Source organism: Leopardus geoffroyi, chromosome D1 (assembly GCF_018350155.1).
Source record: "Leopardus geoffroyi isolate Oge1 chromosome D1, O.geoffroyi_Oge1_pat1.0, whole genome shotgun sequence".
Lineage (NCBI taxonomy): Eukaryota > Metazoa > Chordata > Mammalia > Carnivora > Felidae > Leopardus > Leopardus geoffroyi.
This window is the reverse complement of record NC_059329.1, coordinates 55,172,740-55,191,172: the sequence shown is the minus strand read 5'-3', so window position 1 is coordinate 55,191,172 and position 18,433 is coordinate 55,172,740. Positions and strand designations below refer to the sequence as shown.

Below are 18,433 nucleotides of genomic sequence, written 5' to 3'. Positions count from 1 at the left end.
AAGTAACATCGTCAGGTTCCAAGGATTAGGACATTGATATTTGGGTGGGGCGGCATTCTTCAGCCTGCCACTGGGACCGATTTCACCGTCGTGGCCGGCCATTCCGAAGAGATCCCCCTCCCGGGTACCCACATACACTGGCTTCCCCCCTGTGCTCATCCTCGGTGTTCCGTCTCCCCTCCCCCTCCTTCCCCAGCCTAGGAACTTTCGTGAGCAGAGCCTCGGGCTGCTGCACCTCTGGCCCTAGAGCCCAGCCTGAGACCATGGTAGCCAGAGCTCAGGGATTTTTGGAGGAAGGGAGTGTGCTGGCATGTCCCCGTGGGCTGCCCCGGTGACCAGACCCTGTCCTGCGCCTGACAGTACGTCAGGCCTTTCAGAGTGGTGCACATCTCATCGTGGTCATTTATTCAACAAACCCAGGGCTGTGCAGGGTCACTCGATCCCCACCATCACCCTGGGCCTGGTGGGAGCCCCGTTTTGCAGATGAGTAGAGTAAGGCCAGTGGGGCTAAGTCCCTCCTGGGGCAGAGGTGTGTGGGGGGAGCTGGGCCAGTAGAGCAGACCTTCATTTTACAGATGGGAAAGAACTCTGAGGCACGAAGAAGTGACTGTCTCCCCATCTGAGGATGATGAGGGCATGGATGGGACATTCTGAGGCTCATTCCTCCTCGGTCTGGGCTTTCTAGCGGGCACACGATGTGGTGCGGAGCCGTGCACAGACCCCTTGGGTGTTGCCGGCACACCTCTGCTCCGAGGTGAGGTTGTCATCCACCTCTGCCTCCAGCGAGAGCCCCAGCCAGAGAGCCCCTGCCCTGCACGCTGCACACCCTGCCTTGGCCAGGGTCTCCCTTTTAACCAACCCCACAGCCAAGGCCGTGCCACAAGAGGCCCTGCTTCTCAGGGTCTGTTCCTATAGTCTGGTCTGTCTGCCTGCGTCCTGGCTTTCTTTCCATCCCAGCTTCCTGTGAGCCATCCAGGTGCTCAGCTCAGGTGCTGGCACCCTCCCGAGGACTTAGCCTGGCTTTCGGGACTATCGTCACCCGGCTGTGGCAACGTTTCTGTGCTAGCGCCTTCTTCCTTCTCCCTCTCCCTCGCCCCTGGTATTCCAGCCTTGCCTAAATGGTTTCTTCCTCCCAGAATGTTCCATCCTCCTCTTAACCTTCCATTTCCACCTCTCGAAGTCACAGCCGCCCCACCCTGAGGTCCTGCTTAGATGCCACCCCCTTCTCGAGCCTTTCGTGCCCTGTCTGAATGAATCCGTGCCCCTTTTTGAGCAGATCTCTCAGCCTGGTACTGGGGCAGAGTCTCTCCTCAATCAGGTGGACCTCCCAGGTGGGGCCCTGCCTGACTCCTGCCCGCGTCCTTGGCCAGGCATCGGGCAGGTGTGGGGGAAGGTTGGGGAGGGTGCACTCACTGAGTGGAGCTCCCAGGGGCTGATGAGTGGGTCGCTGTCTTTGTTTGAGGGAGGGATGGAGGGCCAGGCAGAGCGTAGCCCTGACATGAGACAGGCCCCTGACTCAGTCCGGAATGCATCCTTTCCCTCTCTGAGCCCTAGACCTCATCTGCAATAAAGATAGTACAGCTCTCATTTCTGAGGTCGTGCAGGAGCTTGACCTAGGAATCGAGTGTCAGTTTCCCTGTCTGAGAAATGGGTACCATCTCAGCAGGTTTCCAGCTGGAGTCTTGGAGGTACGTGGTGCCAGAAGCACAGATGGCCTGTTCAGGAAGCAGGAAAAGAGGCTGTCCTGGTGACAAACTCCGCAGATTGAAAAAAAGCGAGAAGTGTCCCCCTTTCCCCCATGCAACAGTGAGAACCTGCAGGCCAGGGAGGGCAGAGGCTTGCCTGGGGTCACACAGCACAGTGGAGCCGAGGTGGCTTCAGTGACCTGATGAACTCTCGTTCTGTCAGGTTGTTTCCCTTGTGGGGAGGGAGCTGCGGCTCCAAATATCACCCCCACCCAGGTAGGAGAGAGAACAGCCCCTGGTGGGTGGCTCCCAGCTGCATCTATGCCTCCCTCAGCACCTTCTCAGCAGGCAGGGTGTGGTGCGGGGCTGGGAGCTCCAAGCTAGGGTGACCAGTGGCCCTGAGGTTCTCAGTGCCCAAACCAGTGAGCCAGCTCTCGCCCTGCCTGGAGCCCAGCCCCTGCCCAGGGAAGCCCCCGCCTCCAGGAGTGTGGCTCCTTCCTCTGTCCCAGCTTCCTCCTGTCCCCGCCCTCACCCCAGCAGAGCCCAGGCTGGAACCCCCCTTTTGGAGGTTCCTCTCCCAGGTGTGCCTGCTTGCTGGGGTGCCCGGGCTCCTCAGCACCCTGTCGAGGGACCCACGGCCCAGTGAGGAACAGCTATGCGCTGGAGGCCTCGGGACTCAGCCAGGACCACACGGCGAGCCAGCCCCAAAGCTGGCTTTTCCCTCAAGTGCACTGCCGGGGGTTCATCAGCACCCCAGGACCAGAGAGAGACCCTGTGCCCCAGACGTGCCTGGCCCTGCCCTTTAGGCCCTCCGTGTACTTCAAGTATTGGGTTTCTGTGTTTGAAAAGATCACCACGGCTGGGTGGAGACTGGTTCGGACACAGGAACGATAAGGGGAAGGGAGTGGAGAAGAAAGACAGGATTTCCCAGCCCCGGTGCCAGGCTGCCTGGCGTTGGCTGGAGTGACTCACCGGGCCCAGCCCCCTGGCCCTGCTGCTGGAGCCCGGAGCCCTAACGAGCGTGAACTGGAGTATGAACCTGTGGCCCAGTTCGCCTTCCTTACACACTTTCCCTCCCTTCCCCTGCCATCCTTTCCTCGGTCCCCAGTACCTGCCAGAGGCCAGAATACACACAGATGCCTTCAGCTTGTTAGTGAAATGGTAGCTCGGGGGGCAAGAGGAGGATGGGGGTGCGCTGTGGGATAAAAGGGGGTGCATACACTCACAAAGCTAAAACCATACAAACAACCTGGAGGTCACCAAACGCTGAGGCTCTCCCTTTCCAGGCTTCTCCCTTGCACCTGGCCTGCTCTGTGCCGACTCAGGCCACAGCTGTCCCCGACCGGGTCGCTGCCTCAGCCTCTTTCCTCAGCGTCTACCCCCTCCGCCCCTCCTTGGCTCCCCTGTGCCCTCAGGATGAGCCCGAGCCCAGCAGCCTGGCATCCCAGCCGCGCAGAGCTGGTCCTGCCAGCTTTCCCCATTCACCACTCCACACCCTGGCCTCCCTCCATCTCGAGAGCATCCTGCCTGCTCTCCCCATGCCTGGTTCCCTCTGGAAGGGACACCACCGTTTTTCCTGTCCCTGTGAACCAACCTGCAGCACGCCTTACTCCTGGGAGCACTGACCGCTGAGTATCTGGCTTGGTTCATGGTATATGTCATGTCTGTCTGTCTGTCTGTCTGTGCTCCTCCTCCCCTGGGACATCTTTGAGGATCTGACCCTCTTTGTTAGCTCAGGCCCAGCTGAATGGGTGTCAGCAAAGATCTGAACGTTGGCATTGTCTGTGTCCTTGAATTAGACGCAGCTGTTCTGTCCATCTTTGACCATGTGACGAGGGGGGGGGGGCGGCACCTGTTGCCTAGAGTGGGATGTAGTGGGAGGTCGAGGAAGGGAGGTGGGGGGATGGATGAGAGGTTTTGGTTGCCGGGCTGTGGGTGTGGGGCATCGTTGGTTCTTTTGGCTGGCGCTGGATGAAGCCCACTGTGCCGGGCTCAGGCTGCAGGATTGGGCTCCCCACTGTGGTGTATGGGCAATCACGGCTCAGAGGGGGAACCCCCAGCAGGCCTTCCTGTGTTCTCCCTTTCACCCCCACAACCAGCTGCTCACCAAGGAAAGTTGAGTCTCCCTCTCATGCAGCTCTAGAAATTGCCTTCCCTCCATTTACACACGACTCTGTTGTTTCAAGTCCTGGGGCCTGCCTTCTCATTTTACTGCTCTAGCCTTGCACTTTTTTTTTTTTTTTAAATGTTTATTTACTTTTGAGAGAGAGACAGAGTGCGAGTGGGGGCGGGGACACAGAGAGAGGGAGACACAGAATCCGAAGCAGGCTCCAGGCTCTGAGCTGTCAGCACAGAGCCCAACACGGGACTCGAACCCACGGACTGTGAGATCACGACCTGAGCCGCAGTCAGACACTCAACCGACTGAGCCACCCAGGCACCCCTAGGCTTGAACTTTGCTAGTGCCTTCTCCATGTGACAGCCAGACGGGTCTCAGGTCCCTCACCTGCTCAGCACCTTCCTCACTTCTCTGTCACGTCAGAGGGAGCCCAGTGTCTGCTGATGTTCCAGGACTGGTGAGCCTCACCTGTGACCTCTTCCACCCACACTGCCACTCTGGGTCGACCCAGCTCCTTTCCCTGAGCACCTGCCCCGGAGTGTCTCCTAGGGTCCTGGACTGGCACCCCCTTCTCAGAGAGGAGACCTTGGAGGTGTGTGCCTGGTTGGGGTACAAGGGTACCAACCTCACCTTGTGGGACCCTCTCTTGGGTTCGAGCCCTCCCAGTGTCAAAGCCACAGTGTTCTGAAAGATGGAGGCAGAGGCCCGCGGAAGGTCACAGCCTGTGTGTAACAAGGCCAGGCCAGGACGCAGCACGGGGCTCCTTCCCTGCTCTCCACCCCAGGTTGTCCCACCCACTCTGGGTGCCAGACCCCTCCAGGGGTCCAGACCTGGCAGAATCGGGGCCACTAGATTCAGCCAGCCCTTCTTCCTAGGGCCATTGCAGTGGCTTTTTATTAAAGCATAACTGCCCTGTGGAACCGCATGAAGTTCAGGCGCACAGCCCAGTGACCACACCCATGCAGCACCACCCAGATCGAGAAGCAGTATTATCAGAGATCCAGAAGTCCCTGCAGGCCCCTTGCAGTCACTGCCTCCAGAGATAGCCACTATCCTGCCTTGTAGTCACCAGAGATGGGTTATGCCTGCTTTCCAATTTTACATAAATGGGATTGCAGTGTTGCTTCTCTTGCCTAATGTTTTGCTTGTGAGATCCATCCCTGGAATTGCGTGCAGCAATCATTTGTTCGTTTTCATTGCTGGATGCTATTCCATTGCTGTATTTATCCTCTCTTCTGTTGATGGACATTGGGGTTTTTTTCCCCGATTTTCAGCTGTAACAAACACTGCTGTGATAAACATTTCTTGTACAGGCCTTCCGGTGAATAGGTGCTTGTGTTTCTCTTCATTGTATACTTACGAGTAGAATTGCCGAGTGATGCCTTTGTTCAGCTTTAATAGATAGGGTCAGATGGTTTTGCAAAGTGGTTGTACCCATTCATACTTCCACCGTCAATGTGGAAGAGCTGTGTGCTTAGGAAGTGTGTGTGTGTGTGTGTGTGTGTGTGTGTGTGTGTGTGTGTCTGTGTGTGTGTGGTGGTTTTCCCTGTAGTCATTCTGGTGGGGGTGTAGCGGTATCTCATTGCGGTTTTAATTTGCATTTCCTTGATGACTAGCGAAGTTGAGGGCTTTTTCTTCTCATTTTATCAGTTGAGGGCTTTTTCTTCTCATTTTATCGGCCATTTGGACATAATCTCTTTCTTCTTTTTCTCTTCAAATTGTAATTTAAATTTTGGTTAGTTAATGTGTAGTGTAGTATTGTTTTCGGGAGTAGGATTTAGTGATTCATCATTTACGTGTAACACCCACTGCTCATGCCAACAAGTGCCCTCCTTAGTACCCATCATACATGTAGCCTGTCCCCCACCCAACACCCTTCCAGCAAGCCTCCGTTTGTTCTCTGTGGTAAAGAGTCTCATGGTTTGTCTCCCTCTCTCTTACCCCCCTCTTCCCATCTGTTCATTTGTTTGGTTTCTTAAATTCCACATCTGAGTGAAATCATGTGGTATTTGTCTTTAACTGACTTTATTACTCTTAGCATAATACACTATAATACACTCTGGCTCCAACCACATCGTTGCAAATGGCAAGGTTTCACTCCTTTTGGTGGCTGAGTAATATTCCATTGTATACACATACCACACCTTTTTTATTCATTCGTTAGTCGGTGGACACTTGGGCTCTTTCCATAATTTGGCCATTGTTGATAATGCGGCTATACACATTGAGGTGTACGTACCCTTTCGAATCTGTGTTTTTGTATCCTTTGAGTAAATACCTAGTGGAATTACCGAATCATAGGCTTGTTCTATTTTTAACTTTTTGAGGAAACTCCATGCTGTTTTCCAGAGTGGCTGCACCAGTTTGCATTCCCATCAATAGTAGAAGAGGCTTTCCCCTTCTCCACATCCTCACCAACATCTGTTGTTTTCTGAGTTGTTAATTTTAGCCATTCTGACAGGTGTGAGGTGATATCTCATTGTAGTTTAGGTTCGTATCTTCCTGATGATGAGTGATGTTGAACATCTTTTCACGTGTCTGTTAGCCATCTGGATGTCTTCTTTGGAAAAATATTCATGTCTTCTGCCCATTTCTTAACTGGGTTGTTTGTTTTTTGGGTGTTGAATTTGATAGGTTCTTTATAGATTTTGGTTACTAACTTTTTACCAGATATGTCATTTGGAAATACCTTCTCCCATTCCATAGTCTGCCTTTTAATTTTGTTGATTGCTTCCTCCCGTATGCTCTTTTTCTTCTGTTTTCTTCAAAAAGCTTTATTGTTTTCCCTTTTGGTTAGATCGGCAATCTACGTGGAACTGTTTGTTGTGTATAATGGGGGAGTACGAGTCAAGATGAATCTTTTTCCATACGGCTAACTAGTCGACCCAGCACCACTCATCGAAAAGACCATCCTTTTCCCAATGCACCATGATGTCACCTTTGTCATAAACCTGGTGTCCTACTTGTGGCCTTTTTCTGGGCTTTCTATGTTCCATTGGTCTGTTTGTCTCTCCTGTGCCAATACTACACTGTCTAAATTATTAGAGCTTTATGATAGGTCTTTAGGTCTTTTTTTTTTTTTTTTGGAAATTTTTTTTTTACATTTTAATTTATTTTTGAGAGAGAGGGAGAGAGAGAGCACAAGTGGGGGAGGGGCAGAGAGAGAATGAGACACAGAATCCGAAGCAGGCTCCAGGCTCTGAGCTGTCAGCACAGAGCCCAACGTGGGGCTTGAACCCACAAACTGTGAGATCACGACCGGAGCCAAAACCAAGAGCTGGACGCTTAACTGATTGAGCCACCCTGTGCCCCTGTGGTAGGGTTTATTAACTGCTAGTGTGAATCCTCTGGCATGCTCTTCTTCAAATGGCCGTGGCTGTTCTTGGCCCTCTGTGTGCTGGCTTCTTTATCCTACCTCTTAGAGGAGAGGCCCGAGGCCCAGAGAGGTCAGGTGACCTGCCCCCTGCCGCAGGGCTCTGGGCCTCTGTCCTGCTCCTTCCTCAGCTGCACCCTGCCCTCCAGGGCTCCGTGTACTGCCGAGGCTTCCCCGACACCACTGTGAACTTCATGGTTTTAAGTCAACTTCCTTTGTCCTTAGTATTTCTTAAAGGAAACTGTGTCTGCTGTAAATGGAAAGGCAGTAATGGGGCGCCTGGGTGGCTCAGTCAGGTAAGTGTCTGACTCTTGGTTTCAGCCCAGGTCATGATCTCAGGGTCGTGAGATTGAGCCCTACGTTGGGCTCTGTGCTGGGTGCAGAGCCTGCTTGGGATTCTTTCTCTCTCTGCCCCTTCCTTGCTCGTGTGTGTGTGTGTGTGTGTGTGTGTGTGTGCGCGCGCCCGCGCGCGTGTGCATGCTCTCTCGCTCTCTCAAAATAAATAAACTTAAAAAAAAAGAAAGTCAGTATTACTCTCCATAGGTACGAGGTAACTGGTACTTAAAAATAAAGGGAAAATAGCAGAAAAATCCATTCACTTTTGGCCAGATGCTGGTGTTCTGAGCCTGGCCTGATCCTCCTTCGGCAAGTATAGGTGCGCAGGGGCCACAAGGATTGACACGCTGGACCAAACCGAATTCTCCTTCAGAGAGAGTCCTTGAGAGAGAACGGGATGGGGAACAGCTTTCTGACTGACGTCTTTACTACCACATCAAAGTACCCCCTAAAGTGATCACAGTGTTAATCGGGGCCCTGCTTTGAAAAGCCCTGGTGTGATAAGGAGTCTGGAAGCTTGGGATCCAGCTAATGGGTGGCAGATATGGGACACATTCCTCGATGTTCTCATCTATAAAATGGGACCAGACTCTCTCTCCGGTTCCTCCCTGGCTGTGGTGGCCGTAGCATCGAGGGAAGGCTCACTGGCGTCAGCTTCCTCCCGCAGCTGGCTCAGCGTGACCTCAAGATGAGCCCTCACTCCACTCTGTGCACAGCTGGGCCATGCCCACCACCTCTCGAGGCCCAGGGAACAAGAGCAGCCGGGGTCACAGCCACCTGGAAGTGGGTACTCACCATTTCCAGCGTGAGGTGCCCAGGGCACCTTTCCCTGTCTTTCCCTGTCACCTGAGAAGCTGGGACGAGGTGGGGCTGATACATAGCAGCCCAGAGGCGTTAACAGCTTGTCCAAGGATGTGCAGTGCTAAGTGGTGCAGTCAGGACTCGAGCTCAAGTCCTACCGACCTGCCAGAAAAGTGGTTTCTCTGAGCTCCCTGGTGAGTGCTCTCAGGCCCTCGTTCTGACCCAGGTTAGCACCCTGTGCTCAGTCGGCAGCCCCCACTGTGCCCGGCTGGGTCTGAATCACCTTGCACTGCCTGCCGCTGAGACTTTGCTTGAGCTGTTCCCTCTGCCTGGAATGGCCTTTCCTAAAGAACAACCGACTTCCGGGACCAGGCCTCTGTGAACGCCTCCTTGCGTCGCTCTTGCCGCAGTCTCTGAGGTGACATATTCCACGTGCCTTGTGTCTTCTGGCCACGCTCGACCATGAAGTGCTTTGGGGGCGGGAGCCTGAATTGTTCTCGCCCTCCTGGCAGGGCTGTGGACACATGTGGGTAGGTGCATCCCAGACGTCAGCATCGACATCCCTCAGGAGCACGTGCATCGAAGCATACAAAATGCAGTTCTGTGCGGCAGTGTCTCCTTTGATCCTCCCAGAGACCCTGGCGCGTGAGCACTTCCTTCCAGATGAGGACCATGCAGACCAGAGACGTGTGGTGGCCTGTCCAGGGTCGCACAGCGTAGGATATCGGGGAACTAGAGCCAGCTCTCCGCCGAGAGCTGGAGAAGCGCTGGCTGCCTGGAGTGTCCGGCTGCAGTTGTGAAGCACCCACGACAGCAGGGGTGAGGGTGCTGCAGTGGGAGTCGGAGGGAGGGGGGCCATGGGAAGGGGCAGGCCCTGCCTTCAGGACCTGAGAGCTGGTGCGGCTCAGATGCGGCAAGCTGACCCTGTCTGGTAGTCCCTGCCACGCTTTGAGCCTGTTTTTCCCATCCACGAAGGGATTCCTACATCCCCCGTGTTGGCTCTCTCTCAATACAGATGTATTGAACCTGCCCCCAGTGCTGGACCCTGAGGTTACAGAGAGGAGCCAGACACGGGCCCTGCCCTGCAGGGGTGTAGGCTGGGCCGGGGAGATGGATAAGTCCTACGCAGATGGGGCATGATGTAATGGGTACCGTCACAGGGTTTCCCGTCCTGTGGAGGGGGAGAGGAGACGGGCTGGGGGTGGGAGGGAGGCACTTGGGCTGAGCCTTGAAAGATGACACAGTGTGAAGACGTTCAGAAGCGGGGTGTGCCATGCTCCAAACTCAGGCCCAGAGAGAAGAGCCCCCAGATCTGGAAGCCGGCTTTCCTGACTCTTGGTTTCTCCGCGGCCTTCAGCAGTGATGCCTGCAGCTATCGGGAGGGGGGGGGCAGAGCTCATGTTGACTCCATGACCCCGTGGGAGTGTTGACTCAATGGGTGGAGTGGGAGGTATTCTTGGGGCATGCCGAAGGTGTGAGAGGACAGTCGCCATGAGGTACAAGCTGTGCAAAGAAAGGCTGGGGCTGAAGAGCCTGGCCTAAGTAGGCTGGGGCAGCCTTGCTGGCAGGGGTGAGGCTGGAGAGATGAGCCAGGGCTGGACCTTCAGCCAGGCCTGGCCCCCATTCTCCTGGCCTGGGCCCAGCCAGGCTTTGCTGCTTCTGGCCTCCCTGGGAGCAGAGCCTCCTGGGAGCGTTGACCACCATGTGGCCTGGAGGGCCACCAGAATCTTCATTCTCGCCGACCTGGCTGTGCTGCCTCAGCCAGCTTGCTCCCTCTCCCTGGGCCCTCTGGGCTCTGAATTTGGAATTGCTAGAGCTGATTTCTGGGATCCTGCTTTCAGCTTCTTTGATCTAATTCTTGCAGCTTTAATTGCTTCCTGACCAGGCCCTGCTGGAAGCTGTGATGCTAATGACTCCCCTGAGTGGCTGTGTGTCAGAAGTCCAGGGGCTGGCTCTCCAGGCTCCCCTCTTCTTTCCCTAAGGCCTCCCAGGCTGAAAGTGTTTTGGGCCTTCCTGGAAGAGGCGGGGCCAGAGAGGTTAAGTGGTTGGCCTGAGGTCACACAGCAGCAGAGCAAGCAGGCCCCGTATGGATGTGGGGCAGAAGGTGAAGTGGCCGTGTGTCCTTGGCGGCCAGGGACCGTGAGCCCTCCTTGCTCTCCCTGCTGCCCCTCCGAGTTCCACACTCACCGCCCATCTCACCTCCTGCCCTTCCTGCTACTCCCTTCCCCGTCACATCCCTCGTCTTTCCCTTCCCGTGAACCTGGCGCAGCCAGAGTGTGTGGAATCAGCCCTTTCTCCTGTGCCACAGGGTCACCAGGCCAAGGTGGAGGCACCAAAAGATGTGAGTTCAAGTCCAGGCTCTGCCATGGAATGTGGGCAAGGCCCCTCCCCTGAGTCTTAGTTTTCTTTCCTGAAAAATGGATGCGGTGAACGACTTCCCAGCACTGTTTTCCTATACTGCCTCTTGCCTGCTGGGTTGCACATGGCAGGTGCCGGAGAGACGGAGCTGCTCTCTTGGCAGTGAGAGGTGACTTGTGTCCTCCTCTTCTCATCCCCCTCTCTCTGGCCTGCTAAGCCGTCTTCTCAGCAATGGCATCTTCCGGTTCTTAAAGCAATATCGCTCCCATTGTGGAGCTGAGAAAATGGGCACTCAGTGAGGGAGACTTGTTCAAGGCCACACAGCAGGTGAGAGGCGCAGTTGGGACTGGCACCCACGTCAGTCTTGTTTTCAAACTTGTGTTCACCCCAGAAGCCAGCATACCTTGCCTCGGTTTCCCTCAGCTGGGCTGGGAAGTCAGGGCCTGTGCCCCAGTGGGATTGCAGTGTTGCCTGGGCAGGCCCCAGGTTGCGTAGACCCGGACGGCGGGGGTGGAGCTCTGCCAGCAGCCCAGATGGAGTCTGAGATACAGGGGCTGTCAGATCCTGTCCTCTGAGCATGCGTCAGGCCCCTCCCCACCCCGCCCCCTCCTGAAGGGCTTCCCTGGCCCTGTCGCTCCGGTCAGTGGCCCTCCAGTTTGGTTACCTGTGGCTACAAGCTTGAGGGGGGTTGCAGGGAGGATGCTGACGTGTACAGCCTCCTTCTGTGTCGAGCTCGGTGCAGGGGCCGCATGCACAGGAGGAGCAAACCAAGTGGACCCTGCTCTCTGGGGGCTTCTGGTCTAATGGGTGTTTCCGGTCCTGCTTCCTGGGACCGGAATCCTGGGGAGGTGTGGAGGGAGGCGAAGGGTTTAGTCTGGGATTGATGGCTGTGGGCACCCCGGGACCTCATAGGGGTGGCCCGGTTGGGGGCCTAGAAGAGGGGCCCAGGCTGAACACAGGGAGATGGGGGTCATCAGGCAGAGATGGTGAGCAGAACACGGCTTGGTGCAGCCCCCCAGAGCCCCCAGGGGAAGAGGGAGGCCAGAGGTGGGGGAGGGGCCAGAAGCAGTGCCGTCGCCCCTGGGGACCCAGATGAGACTGTTCAGGAGTGAGCCTTTGTGAGGTCTGGGAGGTCATCAGCGAGAGTCTGGCTTGGGAGGATGGGAGGTTAGGAGTGAGGGATGGGGGGGCCTCAGGAGAGGTTAGGTCAGTAGGATTGAGGAGGAGGAGATGTTTATTCCAGAAGGCAGTGCTTGCTAGAGGGTGGGGCTGACAGAGAATGTAAACGATGGATGGCTGGAGGGGGGCGCCCTCCGCGGGGGACAGAAATGTGCCTTTACCACGCGGGGAGGGTCCAGGGGAGAGAAGCTCGGAGGCAGTGCTGCTGCTTTCCTGCGTGTGCGGCACCAGCCAGGGAGCTGCTGAGTCGGCCATGAGCCTGACTCGGCCCTGGCAGGTCTAGGAAAGGCTGGTGACAAAGGAAGGAGCAGGTGGGTGTGGCCAGGCAGCCCCAGCATCACTGTGCTTGTGCCCTTGGCCTGCCTGTGGGCTGGCGCCCCCTCTAAGCATCAGAAATGAGAGGATTCAGGTTGTGGAGTCAGGTCAGTTGGTTCCTGTCCCTGTTGTGCAAGTAGCAGCTGTGTCTGTCCCCGCTTCTGAGCCTCTCGGCTCCTGGCCTGTCATCTGGGGATGAGGGGGCTGCTTCACCAGGCCACGGGGAGGGCACGCAAGGGTCACCTGACTCCGTGTGCCTCGGGTCCTCCAGTCCTCGGTAAGTGATGATCTCCTCACCTTCCTGTCCTCCCAGGTACCCCCGGAGCCACCCGCGTCCCCACCTCAGCTCTCTGCTGCCTTGTCTCGGCCTCCCCTGCTGGGGTAGCCGCCACCATGTTCTCGTGTGTGAAGCCCTACGAGGACCAGAACTACTCCGCCCTGAAGCGGGCCTGTCTGCGCAGGAAGGTGCTCTTCGAGGACCCCAACTTCCCGGCCACCGACGACTCCCTGTACTACAAGGGCACCCCAGGGCCCACTGTCAGGTGGAAGCGGCCCAAGGTCAGTGTCTGGTCGCAACCGGAACTGAGGCGAGCAGCCTGCGGGGCACAGGGCGGTGGCTGGTCATCCTGAGGCCCCGGGTGGCCGAGAAAGTGGAGGACCCTCCTGCTGCGGGGTTTCACCTGGATAGGGAGCATGAGCATGGGCCCTGACCCTGTGGCCATCACTGCCTGGCCGGGATTTCGCCCCCTCTCTGGGCCTCAACTTCCTCACAGGGCAAATGGGGCCCTCCGCCCTGCCACCCTTCTCCCAGGGTGGTTTGGGCCAAAAATGAGGTGAATGTGGATGTGACCTATTTTTAGTAAAACGTAGAGTGACGGTGAAGTGTAAGGAGTTTGCTGATTATTTTCGTGATGGTTTTGGAACAGTCATTTGCTGCAAGTGAAAGTATTTATTATGGTAAGTAGTTAATAGTAGTGAAAAACAATAGCACCTTACAGGGCTGTTGGGAGCATTAGAAGAGATAGCACATGAACAAGTCTGGCCCCGCACCTGGCACCCAGTCCAGGCAGCTGGCACCATCACTGTTGAGAGGGGTGAATTCCGCGGCATCTGTCTGGCTGCCCACCCCCATCCCAGCCTCGGTCGCCGAGGCTAGACCGTGTTGAGCAGAAGTGTTTGGCCTCATGACATGATTTCGTCCTCTTTCACCCCAATTCCTACGTGTGAGAGTGGGCACCCCTGGGACCTGGGTGACTGGGAGGCTGCTGGTGTTGAGTTGGTCACACGGGAGGGACGTTTGTGCAGGGGACTGTGCTGTGCCCTGCTGCCCGCGAATCCGAAGAGGCATCTCACAGTTGAAGGGTGAGGCAGCACAGTGTGGAAAGGGTGGGAGACATGAAACCCTCAGGCTTATTTGGGACGTGGCAGGAACGTAGGGGACGAGGAAGCCTGGGTCCTAGGGTCGGTGGGGCTGGTGCGCTCTGGGGCCGTGGGAGCCCTGGGAGGCGAGGCTTTCTGTGGGGTGTGACAGGGTCAGATTTGCATTTTACAAATTTCCCTCCAGCCTCCTAGACATTTTGGGCAAATGGAATTTAGTTTTCATGCCCCTTTCCTAGGCTATGATCTCAAGTCCCTTCCACTTCAAAAAACCCTGTGTATTTTCTTGGACTGGGGTACCTGAGAGGTGGAGAAACTGAGGCCAGAAGGGGGAGGCAATGCCCTGATTGCCCAGGGAGTCGGTAACAGAGCCAGGCTGGGACCCAGGAGTCCTGCCTCGCCTGGCCCTCCACCCTGACACCAGACCTTTCACTTCAGCCCTGTGAGCTGCCTTGATTCTTCAGAACTCCCAGAAGCCTCCTGGCCACAAGATTCTTGCCTCTCAGAACCCCTACCCCCACGCCTTCCTCTCCCTCCTTTGTCTGGTGGGTGGGGAAGGAGGCCAGCCTCAAAGGGCCTTTGTGAGGCCTTGGGTGTGTGTGTGTGTGTGTGTGTGTGTGTGTGTGTGTGTGTGTTGGAGGGGGAGACACTTGAGCTCTCTGCCTTCCTCACTCCACCCCTTTGCTGCCCTTGTCCTGCCCTCTGGCCAGCACCCAGACATTTTAGATCTGCGCCTCTGAAGGAGGCTGGCGAGGCATGGCTGGGGAAAGCTGGGCTTGCTGTGCTAGAGGAGGAAATGCCAACATGGCTGGACTCGGCCTCCCCCTGCTGTGTGATCCTGGTGGAGTCACCTGCCCTCTCTGGGCCCCTTTCCCGGCCAGTTTGGGAGTCCTGCCATGCTGCCCCCTCCTTCACTGCCTCCCTCACTGCGCTTGGTGTCCAGTCCTTTCTAGACACTGAAAAAGGAGGAGCAGAGCTGCCCCTGCCGTGGTGGTTGGTGTCGGCTGGGAGATGCCCGAGTGCAGCTCGGAGGTGGCTGTGGGGGATCAGTTCTGGGTTTGGGAGGCAGTTCAAGGCCAGACACGGGCCGAGTGGTGTTGGATGAGGAGGCCAGACTGTGTGGATCGGGGTGTGCAGGATGGTGGGTGTGTGAGCGGTGCCTGCTGGGTGGTGCAGGCTCGAATATCGGGCAGGCCCTCACCGCACCCCCACCGTCAGGAGGGGCGGTCGGTGGAGCAGAAAGTCAGGCCCGGCTTGCCTCAGGCGGGTGGGGCGAGACTAGCCCAGTGGGGTGACCATGAACTAACTCCCAGCTGCTTGGTTCTTGGCCAGGGAGATGGAACTTTGTCCTGAGGCGGCCGTGTTTCCATGGAGTCCTACTTCCTGGGGCCTGTGACCTGACTGTTTACAAATAGAGCAAAGAGCCCTTTCTGGGCAGCCCCTGGGAAGGCCTTCTTTCTCCCATGTCGCCTTCAGCCCCTCTCGTTTAGGTTGGTCAGTATCATGGCCTCTCTGTTCTTGAGGATCTCCTCAGTCAGCCTCCCTCCCTGCTGGCCACCCTCTTGCTTTCTCCCAAAATGGAATGAGGAGGCTGGTTTTTCATTCAGATGGACTTGGCCCTCCCTCCCGGCAGGGTCGTGGGAGGTATGACCTTGGCCTTAGTTGCCTCATCTGTAAATGGGGAGAATAACTTGCTGATCATGGTTGTTGGAGGTTGAAAGGACTTGAAGTATCTGTGGTGTCAACACAAGGGGGACACATGACAAACCGGCTCCCTCTCTCACCCACCTTCTCCTTGCCAACCCCGGGTTGAGGACCCAGAGCTGGCCCTGCCTGGAAAGACCCCTGTCTTGTGGGTGGTGCCAGGCCTTGTCCGCCTCATTACCCACCCAGGGCACCTGTCTTATGGTTCACTCCTCTGGGTTTGTTGTTTCTTTGTTCCTTCCAGTTTGGCAAGGCCTGCTGGCCTCCCACAGTCCTGGCCAGGGAGATAAGAGAGGAACGCTGTCAGCGAGGCCTGTGACTCAGGGGGAATCCCGAGAGTGTGGAGGTATGAAGGGCTGCCTCCTCTCTCAGGCGCAGGGCCTTAGTAGGGGCCCCTTTTCATCTCTGTGGGGACAGAGTACCTGCTGCCCCATCCAGCCTCTCCCCATCTCTGGAGATAAGTTTGCATGTAGGTCCTTTGGTGGAACCAAAGGGACCAAAGGGAACCAAAGAGAACAAGTAGGGGTTCCACAAACAGATGTGTTTTAGAACCTCCCTGAATTCTCCCAAGGTGGCCTGGTGGTCCCCAGCCCCAAGCCCTGGGCTCATGTTCATCACTAAGCACTTGGTGAAGACCCCACTCCTTGGCTGTGCTGGATGGTAGGCCCCTGTGCCATGGAACCGGTAGATTCACCAGGGCCAGCCGTCCGGGCCTCTGCACCACCCCTCCGGAAAAATTCCCTTCTCTGCGTGTGCTTGGGTGGCCTTGCAGGAGGGGACTGCTATGGGAAGAGAGGCGAAGCAGGGGATGGGGGATGGAGAGGCAGGTCTGTTGCAGAGGGGGTGGGGCACAGGCTAGTGCTCCTGAAAACCTGCCCTCTTCTCCTGTGTCCCAGGCAGACAGAGGGACTGCTTCCTTCCCTGGCCTTTCCCCGGCCGTGTGGTCGATTCCTATCACGATCTCAGATCCCCAGAGGGAGGTGACAGATGAGCAGGGTGGAAGGGGAGGCAGAATGTGCCCTGGGTCCGCTGTCTTGCTGCATTCCTGTTTGTGCACCGGGCCTGGAAACCTGAGGTTCTTATTGTGCCCCAGAGGGAGATGGTTCTGGGCTCTGAACTGTGTCCGGTGGAGCCGGTCTGACTGGCTGAAGGCTGAGAGGCAAGAGAGGTGACTGCAGGCGTAGAGGCCGTAGAAAGCGTAGAAGGCCATGCCCCAGAGAGAAATATGTGGAGGAGAGGAGCTGTCACCTCCTAGCCCCGGGGGACGGCTTGGCCTGGGGCTCACAGCAGTTGCCTGACCGGTCCAGTCCTGTGTGCCACTTTGCCCTCTCTCGCCGGGATCCTGCCTACAGCCCCAGCAGAACCTGCCGAGCCCTGCTCCCGGCCCTGGTAGTGGGGTGGGCGGAGTCGGGCCTGGGCCCTGCCCTGGAGCTCGCAGGCCGGTGGGGTGGCCCAAAGGCAAACCTCAGTGTGGACCGTGTGGACGGGAGAGAGGTGGCCGGGAGCCCAGACGAGCATGGTGTCAGAAGGCGTGCGTCTCAGCGCAGTGGCTGGATCCCAACCTGGGGTGAATTTGGAGTCGAGCCTCCCTAGCCACCAACCCTCTCCATGCCTGCTGTGTTGGCGTAACCGCCTCCCGGCAGCCTGGGTTCCTGCTGTCATAGCTGTGGGCACATGACGGGGTCAAGCTCTTCCTCCTCAAGGGCCCTCCCCCTGGCCCGGAATTTCCCTGACTAGTTCTGTGCTCTGTGCCTACTCGATAGCCCAAGAAAGGTGGAAGGCTAGACATAGGTCTTGAGATCCTGGCCCTGGTGACCTTGAGTGTCACTGCCTGCTGGGCCTCAGCATCCTCCTCTGAGAACGGATGGGCCGTCCTGTCTCTGTCCAGGGCCTTGGCGGGAAGATCTGAAGGGGAGGGGTACTAGGAGGTCATCTCTGCAGACCCTGGTGACGCCAAGTGGTGGCTGTCTCTTCTCCCGTGCTGGGGATGTGGCTGGGATCTGCGGATATGAGGCGCCCCTCCACTCCCACCCTGCCTGCCGTTCTAGGGAGGCAGATGCTAAGTCATGGCTCCGTCTGGCTCCAGTCTAGCTGGGTGTGGGCCAGAGCCTAGGAAATAAGATAAGGAGGGCAGCCGGGAGGGAGGCAAGGCTTCTTGCTGCCCTTGCTTCCTGATAGCACAGCCTTGCCGTGTTTCCGTGACCTGGGGCAATATTACTCAGACCTGTGGCATCCCACAGTCTGTACTATGGGGAAGCCATAATTGTGGCTTGGCTCTGGGTCACCCTGGAGTCCTATCTGGAGCTGTTCACACCCTCGGGGGAGTTTTGGCCTTTAATCTGGCCCTCCAAAACCCAGGTTTTCCCAGGCAGAGGTGACAACCGGAGTCCCAGATGCCTTAGTGAGGACCGATAGCCCTTTGCCCCGTTTTCCCTGCCGAGTGCCCGGCTTCCATAATCCATGGAGTCCTTACACAGCCCTGCAGGAATAATCATCTGCTTCCTTTGCACAGGTGAGGAAATGGAGGCTGAGAGAGGTTGAGCCACCGGCCCAAAGTTGCACAGCAGTAAATGGGAAACAGGAATTTGACTTCCATCTTCCTGACTGCTGACTTCTACTGGCTGCGTGCGGTAGGACCTCAGTAGCTGGGTTGTGATTGAACCAGCTGATAGGGAGGCAGACCCAGCTGTGTGTCTGGGGCGTGTTGTTCCACCTCTCTGGGCCTCAGTTTCCTCATCTGTACAATGGGCACAGTACCCACCTCTCAGGATCATGGTGAAGATTGATCGTGGTGCCAGCAGGATGCCTGGCACATGGTGGGTATGTCTCAGTGTTTACCACCTCCCACTCCCTCCCAGCTCCATGGAGTATAGATGCTTCGGGACACAGGCGGGCACACGCATGCCCCAAGCAGAGACCCAGACTGGGAAGGGGAAGGAAACTGCCGTCATGCCCAGCCCCTGCCCCCACTGACCCATTGGGCCCACACTGGACACACGAAAAGCATTCCAGAAGCTCTGTGGATGTCTGCTCAACGGCTCTGCTCAGTATTCCTTGCTGTGTGCCCTTGACAAATCACTGCCCTTCTCTGAACCTTCATTGCTTATCCATAGAATAGAGTAACAACCCCACACTTGGGGTGGGTTGAGGATCCAGCGAGATAGCCTGAGGATGTGCCCGCGTGAG

At 56.8% G+C, this 18,433-nt stretch overlaps 1 protein-coding gene across 3 annotated transcripts in view; it reads left to right on the top strand.

The window, feature by feature from the left end:
* CAPN5 (calpain 5) overlaps positions 1-18,433 on the top strand; it is a 52,193-nt gene that overhangs the window by 4,381 nt on the left and 29,379 nt on the right. For 2 of the 3 annotated variants that reach the window (XM_045483894.1, XM_045483893.1), the window contains exon 2: positions 12,480-12,724. In XM_045483894.1, coding sequence (XP_045339850.1) covers positions 12,560-12,724 — 165 coding nt within the window. In that variant the 5' untranslated portion in view covers positions 12,480-12,559. Of the gene's footprint in view, positions 1-12,251; positions 12,274-12,479; positions 12,725-18,433 lie in introns of those variants that run through there. The other variant, XM_045483895.1, reaches the window with a different exon arrangement.